Source organism: Glycine max, chromosome 8 (genome assembly GCF_000004515.6).
Source record: "Glycine max cultivar Williams 82 chromosome 8, Glycine_max_v4.0, whole genome shotgun sequence".
In the NCBI taxonomy this organism is placed as follows: domain Eukaryota; kingdom Viridiplantae; phylum Streptophyta; class Magnoliopsida; order Fabales; family Fabaceae; genus Glycine; species Glycine max.
Window position 1 is genome coordinate 35,214,537 of NC_038244.2, and position 14,804 is coordinate 35,229,340.

General features: G+C 36.6%; 1 protein-coding gene across 8 annotated transcripts; it reads right to left on the minus strand.

Annotated features, from left to right (window-relative positions):
* Positions 1 to 2,763: 2,763 nt before the first annotated feature.
* LOC100787829 (tRNA-dihydrouridine(20) synthase [NAD(P)+]-like) lies at positions 2,764 to 14,428 on the minus strand. Of its 8 annotated transcripts, none has more exons than XM_041018466.1 (9): positions 14,213 to 14,423; positions 13,965 to 14,070; positions 13,147 to 13,285; positions 12,500 to 12,608; positions 12,287 to 12,405; positions 10,330 to 10,466; positions 8,791 to 8,897; positions 8,434 to 8,561; positions 2,764 to 2,954 (listed from the first exon to the last, which is right to left on the minus strand). In XM_041018466.1, exons 1-9 carry the CDS (start codon positions 14,255 to 14,257, stop codon positions 2,900 to 2,902), a joined length of 945 nt encoding a protein of 314 aa, XP_040874400.1. In that variant the 5' UTR covers positions 14,258 to 14,423; the 3' UTR covers positions 2,764 to 2,899. The 8 variants fall into 8 exon arrangements, with proteins under 8 accessions (XP_040874400.1, XP_003531966.1, XP_040874401.1 ...); XM_003531918.5 differs by having other exon boundaries at positions 12,287 to 12,423; positions 14,213 to 14,420; XM_041018467.1 differs by having other exon boundaries at positions 12,287 to 12,423; positions 13,965 to 14,027; positions 14,213 to 14,410.
* Between the last annotated feature and the right edge of the window lie 376 nt (positions 14,429 to 14,804).

Here is a 14,804-nt window from a genome sequence, read left to right on the forward strand (position 1 = left end):
CATTAATAATAGGTGTTTTTTCTGCTTGTATTTTCAAAAAACTTTGTTGGGGTTGTACTTTTGGGTTAATGGGGGTGTGAGGAGTAAAGCCCAGCCCACATATTTCAGCTCCTTCTTTGTCACGTGCCACTTCACTTTGTTTTAAAAATGGTTCCAACACTTCAACGGTCTCCTCTGCATGCGCCCTACCATTTTTGTGAATGTATGTTGCCAACGATGCCGTGGTTGACCCATTTTCTTTTTCTCCTCCCAAATCAGGCAAATTTGTCACTACCCCACCTGCGTTGCCCCTAGTTGTCTCTGCTGTTTGGTTGACGCCACCTGTGGTCAGGATGCATGTCGGCCTCTCGGTATCCTGGGTAATATCCACTGGGTCGAGATGTTTGGCGCACCCACCGGATAATAATCGTTCGGGTTCGGTTTTCGCCTCATCGGAGCCAATTTCAACCTCCTCCTCTGTCTCCACCTCCAACGCCCGTCCCCGCGTCGCCTTCGTCTCCGGCGACCCCTTTCGTGCCGCTGTCGCCATCTCCAGCAAGTCTCCCCTGGCCCTCATCTTCTCCATCGGAGCCTTGTGTGTCGCAATGGCCCTCTCCGATGGCACTCCCCGCACCATCTCCTCCTCCGACGACCCCATCTGTACCGCCATCTCCTCTGACTCCCCCATCATCCATGGCGCGCCCAGTTCACTTTCTTCTGACAAGATATCCTCCGATGAACTGTACTCTATCCCCCTCCGACACCGACACGTGTTGGAGTAAGCGCCTGTTTCCTCGATTATGTGCACCATGAATTCTTCCCCTTGAATATGGACTGTGACTGTATGTTGAATAAGCGCCGACCATGGTGTTTTTATTAGGATCCTAGCCCGGTCCATTTTCCACAACTCCTCTACATCATCGTCGACATCCACCGCATCTCCTATTCCAGCCACTATTGTCGTCATGTGTTGTGCGTCCCACGCCATAAATGGTATTCCCCACGCCTACACCCATGTAAGTCTGTTCCTTACTCTCACCGTCGGATTCCACCTTTCTAGCAAGTAAAACAGAGCATCCCTTCCCTCTTCCTCCACCTCCATCAATCGTCTTGCTTTTTCTTCTGTAAGTCCGAGGAGCAGAACCATGTCCTCACCAATGTATTTCGGCACTATGTCTAGTTCGAAATCCCATAGCATGTCTTCCTCAATTCTATCAAACATGGTGAGGTTTTGTAACCTTCCCACCCATGCATCCTGTAACCATTTTTTCCCTGATAATGGTATGTTGAGGTGCACTTCTGATCTGGACTTCTGGTTTACATATGCCGCGCTTATTGGTTGAATCAGGTGGTCCCTTCTTGAATTTCTCCGTGCAACGACATCCGCAAAAGTTCTGTGCTTGAATCCCAGTGCCGCTGGAAACTTCTGTGCCCGATACGCCCCTCTCCCTTCTTGTACCTATTGTCTGGTGGTTGCCTGAGCTCTAGTTTCTGGTTGTCTCCCTTCATGTGTGTCTCTTTCGTATTTTGGAATATTAACGTACAATTTCAAACCTCCCAAAACAATATTATCCAACCTCCTCTCTAGCTGTTTCACATCATCCACTCCCTTAAATCTTGCAAAGCCGTATCTCCTTCCACTTCTATTCCTCTTTCTGGAAATGAAGACCTCTCTTACATCACCCACTTTTTTGAAATGTTGCCATAGTTCAGCCTCCGTTGCTTCTTCGGGAAAACGGGTGAAGTAGAACGAAGAAATGTTGTGATGGTCCCTCCAATTTGTTCTCGCGTAGCTTTGCTGTTTACCGTTCCCTTCTCTGACGATATTTCGACGTGAGTCCCTAGTCTCTCCTTCTCACACTATCTCTCCTCTCCCTTCTTGTTCTCACTCTCACCCACCCATTGTTTCTCTCACCAGTGTCTCTCTCTCTCTCATCTCTCTCTCTCCTCTCCCTTCTTGCTTTAATCATGCATGAGCATGCAAGAATCAAGCAACTGAATCTTCTTTGGCCATGGAAATACCTCAATTTGGATGTGACAAAACGTTTACATAGGTGAAAGTAATTTATTTAATGAAAAAACTCGTATTTAATTTCTATCATATTTAAAATTTTCTTGGATCAATACTAATAACACACTGTCAGATTAGTCTCTGACCTTTCTTGTTATAGTCAAGTACATAAGTAGCCTACATGGGTCGTTTGCAAAACTGTTTGGTTTGTTAATTAATTACGATACATAAGTTGCGTGACGTGATCACACCACCAATATATGGAAAATACAAATTGCATCAACTCTCGACACGAAACGACAACTCATGCGTGTTTCGATTGAAAACAACAGAGCAGAACAGTAGAAGTGTAGAACTATACAACTCGTATGGGAAAAAAACGAAAAGGTATAAGTCTTCGATAAGGCAACTTGAAAATTGTTAGCTTTCATTTTAAGCTTTTTTCCCTTGTCGTGATGAAATGAGTTTAATTTAATTTTAGTGGATTATTAAATGCTTATGTAGCCAAAAAGAATTTACTGGTATTTTATTTATTCAGTCTTTCAAAATCTGAAATAATACAGTACCAGTCAGTCATATTTTTTGTTCATGTTTTACCAAAGAAAAAATCCTCTACGATAAAATAATACATTAATGTATAAAAAATTACAAGTCGTGAATAAAGCCTATAACAATATCTATATCCATGCTTGTAGGGGTTAGCTCATCTAGTTATCTATTCAGCAAAACAAAAAAGCTCATCTAGTTATCTCCATCCATGACAAATATATGACTTGAGTTCGAATTCAAGAATAATCAATTGGTGAGTCGTGTAAATTTCTTGTAATGTGCCTACTATACTTGGAGTTGCCCAAATTCTAAACCAGGGAAGGCATATCCTTACCCTGAATTTTTATGCTCCAAAAGACATTAAAAAAAACCCGGTCTAACTAACTGGTGGTATTCTCTCTGCCCATAGAGTTCCCTGAAATATCAAGAGAACATCATCATATATAATATTAAAATACCAACAAAATATGAAGATGGTTAAAAGCCTCAAGAAGATTAAAACTTCTATTATCTAGGAGAAAAAGGAGACAAGAAAAATTGAAATTTAAGAAGAAAAAAAAGAGGCTAAAAAGCAAAAAGCCAGCTTTTACTACAAAGTGTCGTTTTTTTCTTTTTATTAGGCGAGACATTATATCACCATTATGGAGAGAGTGCCCCCATATGACAATATAAAATTAATTCTTTTTATGTACAGATGCACATCATGAAAACCGGTAAGCTACTTGTGTAAAAAAATGCTTTATAGATTCACTCTCAAGCAGAATTGGACCCAGCTAATCAAGCCAAATCAAACTCAGGCCCAGGTTTCTCATCAGTGAAGAAGGAAATAAAGAAATTCAATTTTAAGAGACCATTCTGAAAATTGTGACAAGCAAACATCAATTAAGATTTATGCAAATATTTCCTTGAAAAATGCATTGTTAGAACTTTGCTTAACAAATACAACAGACAGGGTCAGTAAAAAAAAAAAAACAATACAACCGACAGGGTTGCTTACAGATCCTATACAGTATAGAATGGAGTTTCCCATACATATGTGAGAGATTGGGTTAGGCTTTCGTAGATCCTTAAGTACAAGGAATACATATATGTAGTTGTAGAATTATTAGTGATTGTGCAACATGGAAAAGCAAACATCATTAATATAATCCCAAATCATTTTCCATAAACAAATAGAGCCTTAATAACAAGTAGGGAAAAAGGCCAAACAGTAAACTTCATGCAAAATCATGTCCAGTAACATTAAGTGGATTCATCTGCATTCTTAGAAAAGGAAGAAGAAATTTTCAGATAAAAAATGAACTCATGAAGAATCAATAGATGTTTTCATAGATTTGATCCAAATATACTTTAGTTTTTCTTGAAGCTAATCCACTATCTTTCATACAGGGTAAGACCCAATAGCATAATGCTAGATAGTATGATAGTATAGTGCAAGTTACATTTTAAACTTTTATACTATTCAATGTTTGATGCACCACATGACTGTGACTGTTGAGTGATTTGGGCTTTAGACGAGATGATGGTGGTGGAAAGATAAGGTTGAGTTGAATAGAGATTGCTTTGACCAACCTAATATAAAATAACCCTATCAGGTTTTATCACACCTCATGCTTGATAAGTTTACCCTATAACCATATTGAGTGAAACTGGATAACTTTATCAAATCATGTAACACCAAAAACATTCAATAAAATTGAGCATATAGTATAAACTCATAATATAATGCCTTGTACCAAACAGGCCGTGAGAGTTGGAACTAGGAAGACACCAACCAAAGCCTTTTAAATAACATAAATCAAGCAAACCTACTCTTTGGTAAAATGTTGAACCTGTGTCCAACCCAATCACATGAAGAGGTTAATACTTGGGGTTGTAATATGTATTTCACAAAATATACCAATTATTTACATATGGAGGAGTGCGTGTCAATCCTCTTTATTTTTATTTTTATATTTAAAATTAAAAAGAGAATGGAAGAATTATCTTTTCTGGGGTGGGGGTAAGTAAAAGATTAAGAGTTTGAAAACTACACATAATTACCCATTAACCACAGTTTCCTTTTCCTTAGTATAAAATTGTATCTAGGAAGAGACAAACTCAGGTTTTTCCAAATTATATTATCACTATAGAGTATAGATTGATGAAACTACATGCCTTTCTTTTTGTTTTGAAAATAGGGGAAATTTTGGATACGCATATCACTCAGGTGTCAGAACTGCCCCATGTGCTGGCCAATAGAATGAAGAAGGTGATGACTTCTATTGTTGATGAAACTCAATCTGCATTTATTGAAGGAAGACACCTACTGCACAGTGCCTTAATTGTAAATGAGGTGATTGAGGAGGCCAAAAGGAGTAATAAATTCTGCCTTATATTCAAAGTTGATTACGAGAAAGCATATGATTCGGTGTCCTGGGGATTTTTGCTCTATATGCTTCAACGAACAGGCTTCAGCTCTAAGTGGATCAAATGGATTGAGGGATGCCTCAATTCTGCATCCATTTCAGTCTTGGTCAATGGCAGCCCTACGGGGGAGTTCCTTCCCAAAAGGGGATTATGCCAAGGGGACCCACTTGCACCACTTTTGTTCAATGTGGTAGCTGAAGGGCTGAATGGTCTGATGAGAAAAGCTAAGGAGGAGAATATGTACAAGGCATATCAAGTGGGATCCAATAAAGTGGAAATCAGTCTTTTACAGTTTGCAGATGATACTATCTTTTTGGGGGAAGCGGACATGGAGAATGTCAAAACAATTAAGGCTGTCCTAAGGTCTTTTGAACTTGTATCTGGCCTTAAAATTAATTTTGCCAAGAGCTCTTTTGGAGCTTTTGGTCAAACTGACCTTTGGAAGCAGCAGGCAGCCACCTACTTGAATTGCCAGTTGCTGGTTCTTCCTTTCAATTGCCTGGGAATACCCATTGGAGCAAACCCAAGGAGATGTACTATGTGGGATCCTATCATCAACAAATGCGAGAGAAAGCTAGCTAAGTGGAAACAGAGAAATATATCCTTTGGGGGGAGAGTGACACTCATCCAATCCGTGCTAACTTCGATTCCTATTTATTTGTTCTCCTTTTTCAGGGTGCCTAAATTAGTGGAAGACAAGTTGGTGCGTTTACAGCGAAGATTCCTTTGGGGGGGAGGATCCGATCAAAATAAAATTGCATGGGTTAGCTGGAAATCAGTGTGCTTGCCAAAAGAGAGGGGCGGTTTGGGTTTAAAGGACATCAAAAGTTTCAATACGGCATTACTTGGGAAATGGGAGTGGAATTTAATGCACCACAAAGGAGAGTTGTGGGCAAAGGTGTTGGATTCAAAATATGGAGGTTGGCGAGGCTTGGCTGAAGTGGATAGGGTGGGTCATAAATCTATTTGGTGGAGGGATTTACAGAAGGTTCTTTTTAGCACAAATAGTGGACAGCTTATTCAAAAAGGATTCAAGTGGAAGGTGGGGAGTGGTGACCACATCAAATTTTGGGAGGATAAATGGACCGGGGAGGAGGATTCATTAGCAGAGAAGTACCCTAGACTTTATTCAATCTCATTGCAGCAACATCAACTCATTAGATCCATGGGAATGTATCAAGACATGGGGTGGGAGTGGAACTTTGCTTGGAGACGAGCCTTGTTTGACAATGAGATCACCTCAGCAGCTAACTTTCTCAGAGATATTGCAGAAATTAAAATCCAGCACCAGGTTTCAGATACTTGGGAGTGGTCTGCAGATCCAGAGGGACAATATTCACAACTCGCAGTGCCTATGATTTGATAGGAGAAGAAGCAAGAGATAGCAGTCAGGAGGAATGTTTTGAGAAGCTTTGGAGGATAAAGGTTCCAGCTAGGTTTCTGGTGTTTGCGTGGAGATTATTAAGAGATAGGCTGCCGACAAGAAAAAACTTGCAGAGAAGACAGATTCAACTCACAGATTCACTTTGTCCTCTCTGCAGAACCCAACAAGAGGATGCATCCCATCTTTTCTTTCACTGCAGCAAAGTTCAACCCATATGGTGGGAAACCATGTCATGGCTGCAAGTTAAGGGTGCTTTTCCATTAAGCCCAAAGCAGCACTTCCTTCATCATTTGGGTGTTCAACCTGCTGGTGTAAGAAATAATAGATGGCATTGTTGGTGGCTAGCTTTAACCTGGTCCATTTGGAAACTTAGAAATAGTATAGTCTTCTCTAATGCGAATTTTGATGCTAATAAGCTGTTTGAAGAAGTCATATTCCTTCTATGGTCTTGGCTTAGGGGTTTTGAGAAGGATTTCATAGTGCATTTCAATCACTGGTCAAGTAATCTACCACAAAGTTTTATGTATCAGCAGGGGATTGCATAGTTATGAGATTTATACATGTAAATTCATATGCATTTTGTATCCATAGCTTGGTTCCCCCTCAGAATATCAATGTCTGATTGTGGAACCATTTATATGGATCTTCTTTGTATTATAAGTACCTCTGGTACTTCTTTCAATATATATTATTTATCTTTGCCGATCAAAAAAAAAAAGAACTGCCCATGTGCTCAAACTTCCATTTGGCAGGAACTTCGATTGACAAAGAAGCCAGTGATTGTTATACCTTTTGCCTTGACTTTTCAGTTGTTGATTTAGAGAAGAGGTTTAGGACTCTTGATTTATCTGATGTGTTTCCTCATAAGTCTGTCTCCCAGTTTGTTAACCATGTTCTAGTACAGAAAAAATCCATCTTTAATTAATTATCCCTTTTAGATCTATAAGTCTCCATCTAAAAGGTTAATCCTTTATTTGGATGACAATATTTGATAAGATCAATGTTAATGATATGTTGAAATGTTATTTGTCATAGCGGCTGTCTCCTGATAGTCATGTGTTGTCTAGTCTAGTAACCACCAATCATCTGCTTCTACTTTGCCCAGCAGCCAGCAACTACTTATATGGAGGAGGATTTTAAGTGAATATTGGTAAACCCTTAAGAATTTGGATTTTTTTTCCTTTTATTTTTAGCATGTTCAAAGGGTTTTTGGCCAAATGAAAAGCGTAAATTTTAAGGCAAGATGTTATATTTGTCACCATTTGGTGTCATAGGTTGAACAGATATGCTTTGTTTTTTAAAATTAAATTTTGTATAGGTTTACAATAGGACAGGCATATTTTGATAGCCTCTGTGGTGTTAAGCACAAGATCTTGTCTTATACTGTTTTCTTTAATTTTCCTTATGTTTGCAGTTCCTGTAAGAAGGGTTACTTTTCTTTATCCTCCTCCATTAGTTCTAAAATATGTCCATTATACAAAAAAAAAATCATGTTTAGAAATGAATCTACAATTGTAGGGAATGCCAGATAATGTTATATGAACCCTTATTCAATACAAAGGAAATAAGTAATCACTATTATTATTATTATTATTATTATTATTATTATTATTATTATTATTTTGGTCACAAAGAAGGTCTAAAAATGTCACGTGAAGACGGGAAGGGTTGCCAAAGAGAAAAAGCATAATGGTCAGACTAGGACGCAATCCCTGAATCAAGTAGCGAATATTTCCATTATACAAAATTTTTATTCATGTCTAATATGCATCTATCATTGTAGGGAATGCTAGGTAAATGCTATCCATGCCCCATAACTGAACACAGAAAGGAAATATTATAGATGTCAGGTGAGGACAGGGAGGGAAGCTAAAAGAGAAACCATGACAGTCATACTAGGATGCAATCCCATAATCAAGTAATCTCCAAAGGAACTGGGAAGCATTGATTCTGTAATTTGTTTACAAATGATGCATAGTGTAAAGTCACTGAAAAATAATTGGAGTATACAAACATGTCACAATTGATTATATTGTTCTATAGTCAACACCTAGTATACATTGCAAGCACGGAGGCAAGTGATAAGGAAAAATTAACTTACGCTAGATCAGCCATGGACTCTGATTTGATCACAGCCTTCCCTTCAGGCAGTTCTAGACAAGAATAATGTATTATCATTTCCTTTAATGTATGCTTGGTGCTTTTTATATCATTATCCCACAAGATGCACTGATATCAAAAGCACATAGTAGTAACATTAGTAGTAGTACCATGACATCCAGAAGCCCAATGCCCTCCACCAATATAAGCATTGGAAATAGAAAAAGAATGAAAAAAATAAGAAATCTGTCTGGGTTTAGAAACTGCATATTCATAAGATTGTCACCCATCTCTAGGTAAAGAACATAAGGTCATAAAAAGCATTGTAGTTAATGTAGAACCAAAAAAAATACATTACCTTCCTAATATATTCTCTTTTCACAGCTTCATAAGAAACTTTGCCCTCGGGCGAAAACATTGAAGCATTCCAGAGTGCCCCTCTGGCAACCATCACTGACGAGGCACCTTATGTCATACCAGTATCAATTAGAAATTAAATATAAAAAATGAATAGCTACTTAGCTAGTCTATCATACCAGGAAAAAGAAGTACAAATGATATTGTATATTTGAAACAATAGTAATCATCAAGATCAAAAATAAATTCCCATCAAACATGATAACCAATACTTTCTTCTTATATGACATTCAATTCAAATGCTTACTTAGCCTAACTTTCTTAGAATCGGATTTATATGAGCCTCATGAGTTATTTTTGTGGATCCACGAGTGACATCCAGCAAACAATCTGATATACCTGGTAAGCCACATGATAAAGTTGACAACCCCCTCCCTAAGAATGCAGGGTTTCTTATACATAACGGCACAAAGATGATAAAAAAGAATCCTGTAAATATTAGTTCAGTCCCTTCAGTGTTACTTTTGTAGCCATTGTTTTTCAAAGGCTCTACAGGCTGCCTTAGAGATGTTACAGTTTTTGTTTCCCACATTTAATGTATAGTTTAGGAATAGATGAATGGCTACATCTCCATATTAAGAAATGTCTCCCCGGTCTCCAGTCTACATAGTCAATGTGTTGTCATATGGAGCACTAAACAATAACACTTGAAGCTATCTCCAAGATGTGAGGGTTCAAGTTACATGAAATGGGAATACAACGACAATTGAGGGGAAACAATATCAACAGAGGATATTTGGTTGAATACGATTACTTTTTATTATCTTCCTTTAAATTATGATTTTTTATTTATTTATTTATCCTGATAAGATTCTGTGTAACAGAATCCTTATCAGTTCTGGTTCTGATTTTTATTAGGATAATTGCTAGTTATGATCTTATCAATCAGGATCCCTTTCTTATATAGCCATATAAAAAGGCAGACTTGGATTGGAGGAAAGGAAGAGACTATTTCAGAAAAGTCTGTGTTAGATTAGGAGGAGCTCTGTCAAGGACAAGTTTGCTTCTTTCACTAAGCCCATAACTCAGTCCTACACAAAAGTTCATAACAAAAGATTACCAATAGTATGATGTGGAGACTTGATCCAAGGCAGCTCTTGGAAAGGCAAAGCCTACGCGTATACCCAATCATTCCTTCAAAATTCAGGGGAATCTATCAAGGTCTTAAGATTAGGATACCAAGGAGTACGAAGTTTATGATCACCACAGAAAGAAATTAGCTTTGGTTCATCTCAATTTCCAAGATAATGAGTTGCATTTTTCAGCATGTGTATTGCAGCTTGTAGAGAACTCATTAACAAGGACAAGAATTAGGTTGCAACATAACTAAATACAGACCAGGAAACTCAGGTACCTAAAATTCATGATAAAAATCAACTGCATTCAGTGTTTGTTTCACTGCAGACTATCTACAATATATTATTCTAACAAAACATAACTGAAAATTCAGTTGAAGTCTAGGAGAATTCTTTTCAGCTACCTGTGGCAGATTTAATGCGTTCAACATCATCATTCTCAAAAACATCACCATTTTCTATAACTGGAATAGATAATGCTGACACAACATCAGCGATTTCATTCCACTTAGCAGGATCTCTGGGCCTATCTGGGACTTTTCTGTAAATAGATCAACAAGGAAAAAAGTGAGCATGTGTTAATAACCAAAGATTAATACTAGTGATTAAATGAAATTGAACAGAAAATAGGAGAAAGAATTATCCTCCTCCAAGGGTTTCCCCTTCCCAAAGGATATACGCTTTCACAACAAAGCTAAAGCTCAATTCTCCTGATTGATACAACATAGAATGAGTATCAGCTTTGCCTACACCCCTTTATTTATTTATCAAATTGAACCCCTCTAACTAACTAATATCCTGGCTTAACTACCCCTTTCTTCCCTCCTCACTAACTACTAACAGCATGTTTTAATGCAACAAAGATAAAAGAATAATCATATTTGTGATCTAATTCTATATTGCTATAGAAATATGCATGCTTGTAAATGAAAGTGCTACATTATTTTTTTAGTTCTTAAGCACCAAAGTTTCAAAAAGGATAAATAAGCCCTAAGTTGCACATGTGATATTATTTGTACTCAGTATACGTCTTTGGAATCTCAGGCTAGTTTACCTTAAAGAATATGGTTTTGTTAAAAAAACAGGCTCTAAGTCTATGAATGAAAAGCAGATAATATGGAAAGACTAACAAAAAGAGGGTCAACAAAACTGGCATTCCACCAGTTAAGGATTCCAGTCCTGGTCATGGATAGGAAGTGAGAGCAAGTATCCCCACCCTCTATCTTCATTGTTCACTTTCATTTCTTTTCAATTAAATTTGTTGAAATTATAGGATTTAGGTACTCTATGGTTGTGGATGTTGGGCTATAAAGGAACAACATGGAAAAGAAGTGGGAGTACCAGAAATGAGAATGTTAGGCTAGATGTGTGGCCACATAAGAAAGACAAGATACGAAATGATTGTATATGAGGAGATATTGTGGCATCGATTGAGAAAAAGATGACAAAAAATCAGTTAAGGTGGTTTGATCATGTATAAAGAAGGCCAATAGAAGCACCAGTAAGAAGATTAGATTGCATGATTTTTGGTCAAGTGAAAATGGGAAAACAGAGACCAAGAAAGACATTGGGGGAAGTTAAGAGGGATCTCATGGTATATAATATCTCAAAATCTAGTATATAACCGAGCAGAATGACATTGTGTAGTTCCTCACCTAGCGGGAAAAAACTGTTGCATACAATGTAGGACTTAAATTATGTACTAAACTCCTAATCCTCATTAATAAGGGAACAAATACTTGCTAAAGTTAAGATAAAATTCCCAGAAATGAGTTTTCTACCATGGTAAGGTCCTGCTAAGAATAAGGCAACACTATTATGATGGAAACTGAATTTGGCACAGTTATGACAGTTAAAAACAGAGAAAGGGAGACCAAGAAAGACCAGGAAGTGGTTAAAAGGATATCATGGTGAATAATATCACCGAGAATTTGGTTTTTAATGAAGCCTAGGGGCATCAGACAATCCATGTCGCTGCACTCACCAATTGGAACAAGGCTTTTGTTATTTCATGCTCTCCCTGTAACATACTTTGAAGATCCTCTATGTGTCATGATAGTTTGCTCTCCATATCTTAATTGTTTGGAAATTGTATCCATTGCAATTGGAGTAACATATCATCAAAGTATTATGCTTTGACTGATTAGAAAAAAGTTAAATATGATTGCCATGCCTTCTACCAAACACTGTATATCATCCCTGGCCCAGATAAAAGAGAAAAGTTGTGTAACATAGTCAGTTCACAACATTAAACAAACACAAATCTTTTATTAGAAGGATCAATGATAGAATTATGATAAATCCTAATGGCAATATGTCTATGTAACCATCTAATAGGTTGATTGATATGAGAATGATTACCTTCCATGGACTGCAAGAGCAGAAACACCAGTTTTCTCAATTCGTCTGGCTAATTCCACGGTATCATGTGGTGATTTTAGAAGTCGAATCTTACATGTTACTGGTGTGTTCAAATTCCTCTTTAATGTTGTTAAGATCTGGAGTTTTAAGGAGGAAGGATTCAAACACATTTCAGAAGCACAATCATAAATACAACAGATTATATAGACTCACATCATGAATAAGCTCTGGTTTGGACAACAGAGCAGCACCCATTCCACCACTCACAGAAAATGACTTCGGGCAACCCATGTTAATATCTACTGCAGCAACATCATTACACCTGCATCCCAAACATATAGACATATATAAACACGGGAAAAGGAAAACAACATGAACACTTGAAATAAATTGTGTTCAATGTCAGAAAAGCTACACGTAATGTAATGATTTTCTGCAAAGCAACTTTGGTGCGCATAAGAAAACATACATACTTGATACTTAAATAGAATTTTATAACCATTCAGTGGGGCTATATACTTGGAATTGGAAGAGGGAAACGATCTTCCAGCCAATCATGACTATGACTAAGATTGCAACATTTTTAATCAATATGTGAATAGGTTTTCAATCTTATATAGACTAAAGCTCATTAGAAAATCCCATAAAGACTAAAGAGCCAACAATAACAATATCAACCAAGCCACATCTCACTGAGTGGTGTTATTTTCTACATGGCATAACTGGTCCCAGTGAGAAAACCTACCACATAAAAAATAGTACAGCTGACAATGACAACTATTTAACTAAAGCAAGTTAAAAGCAAAATCACACATCAACTTCAGTGTAAACAGGGAAACCAAAATACACAATTAACTTACACTAACTGAGCAGTAGTTAGGGCCCTCACAGCATCTGATGTTCCTATTTGAAACACAACCCTATCTTTTTCTTCATCACAGGTTCTAAACACAACATTGTTTGTCCCCTTCTCCACAAAATCAGTGGATCCAATGAGTTCTGACAAAGAATTCACAAAATAGGTCTCTTAGTAAAACAAAGCTAAACAAGAAAAACCACAGGTATACACTCCAAATTTCCCAATCAAACTCTTAGCAGTAGATGTCTAACCCCCATAAAATCTAAATAAACAAAATATTGACAACTTGACGTTTATCATCAAGAGACAACACAATTTTATTTCATTATGTTAAGGCTTAATTACTGTTTTAATCCTTGAATTTGGGTTGTGTGCGTTTTTTAGTCCCTAAAATTTAAAACTACTTTTATTTTGTCCCTGAATTTTGACAGGTTGCTCCTTCTAGTATATGACATAATAAATTGACACTTTGTGGCGGTTTTTAGCTGCCATAAATTAAATTTTATTTTTTAACCATTTGAATTTGCATTTTAAAACTGTCACAAAGTTTTAAAAATAATCATAAAGTGTCAATTTATTTATTATGTTAGAGACTAAAAAAACATTTTGTCAAAATTTAGGGACTAAAAGAAGCATTCTTAAATTTCAGGGACTAAAAAAATACACCCCCCAAATTCAGGTAATTAAGCCTTATGTTATAAGTACCTACATAAAAGAGGAATACAATGCAACATTAGAATTAAATTCTGCATAATTTATTTAACATTTTCTAATATATAAGAGGGGTGCAATTGAAAGGTAGAAGGAAGCAATTGAAACCGTTAATTCGGCGCTCGCACTTTAGCATCTTGTGGTCAATGATTTCCTCGCAGTAAGTGATATCTGCACCATATTGAGCAGCTAGTAATCTAAATGGGAGAGTGCCCTACCAAATAAACAAGGTTAAAAACACAAGAAAGTAGTGAAAATGATTTGAGTGTTGTGTTTTGATTCGGAAGTATAAAAAAAAAAAAAAAAAAAAAAAAAGAGGTTGTTGAGAGAGATGGAAAAAATGAAGGTGAACTCACAACGCGGACCATAGGAGCGAGAACAAGTTTGTTGCGGTACTCCATGGTTGTCGGATGGGTTTGACAAATCCGGTTTCCGACGTTGCCTGGAGCTATTTTTCGTGAGCGAGATAGATAAAGAATCAAAGATGCAAAATCTATCTATAATCTATAAGAATACAAAGGGAAATTTTCGTTTGGGTTTAAGACTGGCGAGTCCCTTTCATAATTGGCGACGGAAAGCGCCGGTTCTAAATCTAGTCGGAAATTGATTTCTTTTACGTTAAATTAGGTTTTTATTTCTCTAATTTATTTTTTAATTTAATTTAATTTTTTTTATTTTTTTAATTTCATCATCTAATTTTTTAAATTAATTCAATTTGATCATTCATTATGAAAAATCATACTTTATAATAATTCAAAACTATACTAAGTGATTCTAGATAGTCACAAATTACATATTTTTTTAAAAATAATAATAATCTGTTTTAAAGATTAGATGATAAAGAATAGTGAAAATAACATATTTATGAAAATAATAAAAGTAATGAAATTACGGGAATACAAAAATAACGAAATTCAGTACATTAGAAATACGTAAAATTTATGAAAA

Excerpts from the sequence above, each read along its gene's own strand:
- LOC100787829 (XM_006585832.4), bottom strand. The coding sequence starts at position 14,257 with ATGGAGTACCGCAACAAACTTGTTCTCGCTCCTATGGTCCGCGTT. Across the intron at positions 10,467-12,286 it reads GCTCTTGCAGTCCATGGAAG|AAAAGTCCCAGATAGGCCCA; the intron begins GTAATCATTCTC and ends ATCTATTTACAG. Across the intron at positions 8,898-10,329 it reads ACGCATTAAATCTGCCACAG|GTGCCTCGTCAGTGATGGTT; the intron begins GTAGCTGAAAAG and ends GTATGACATAAG.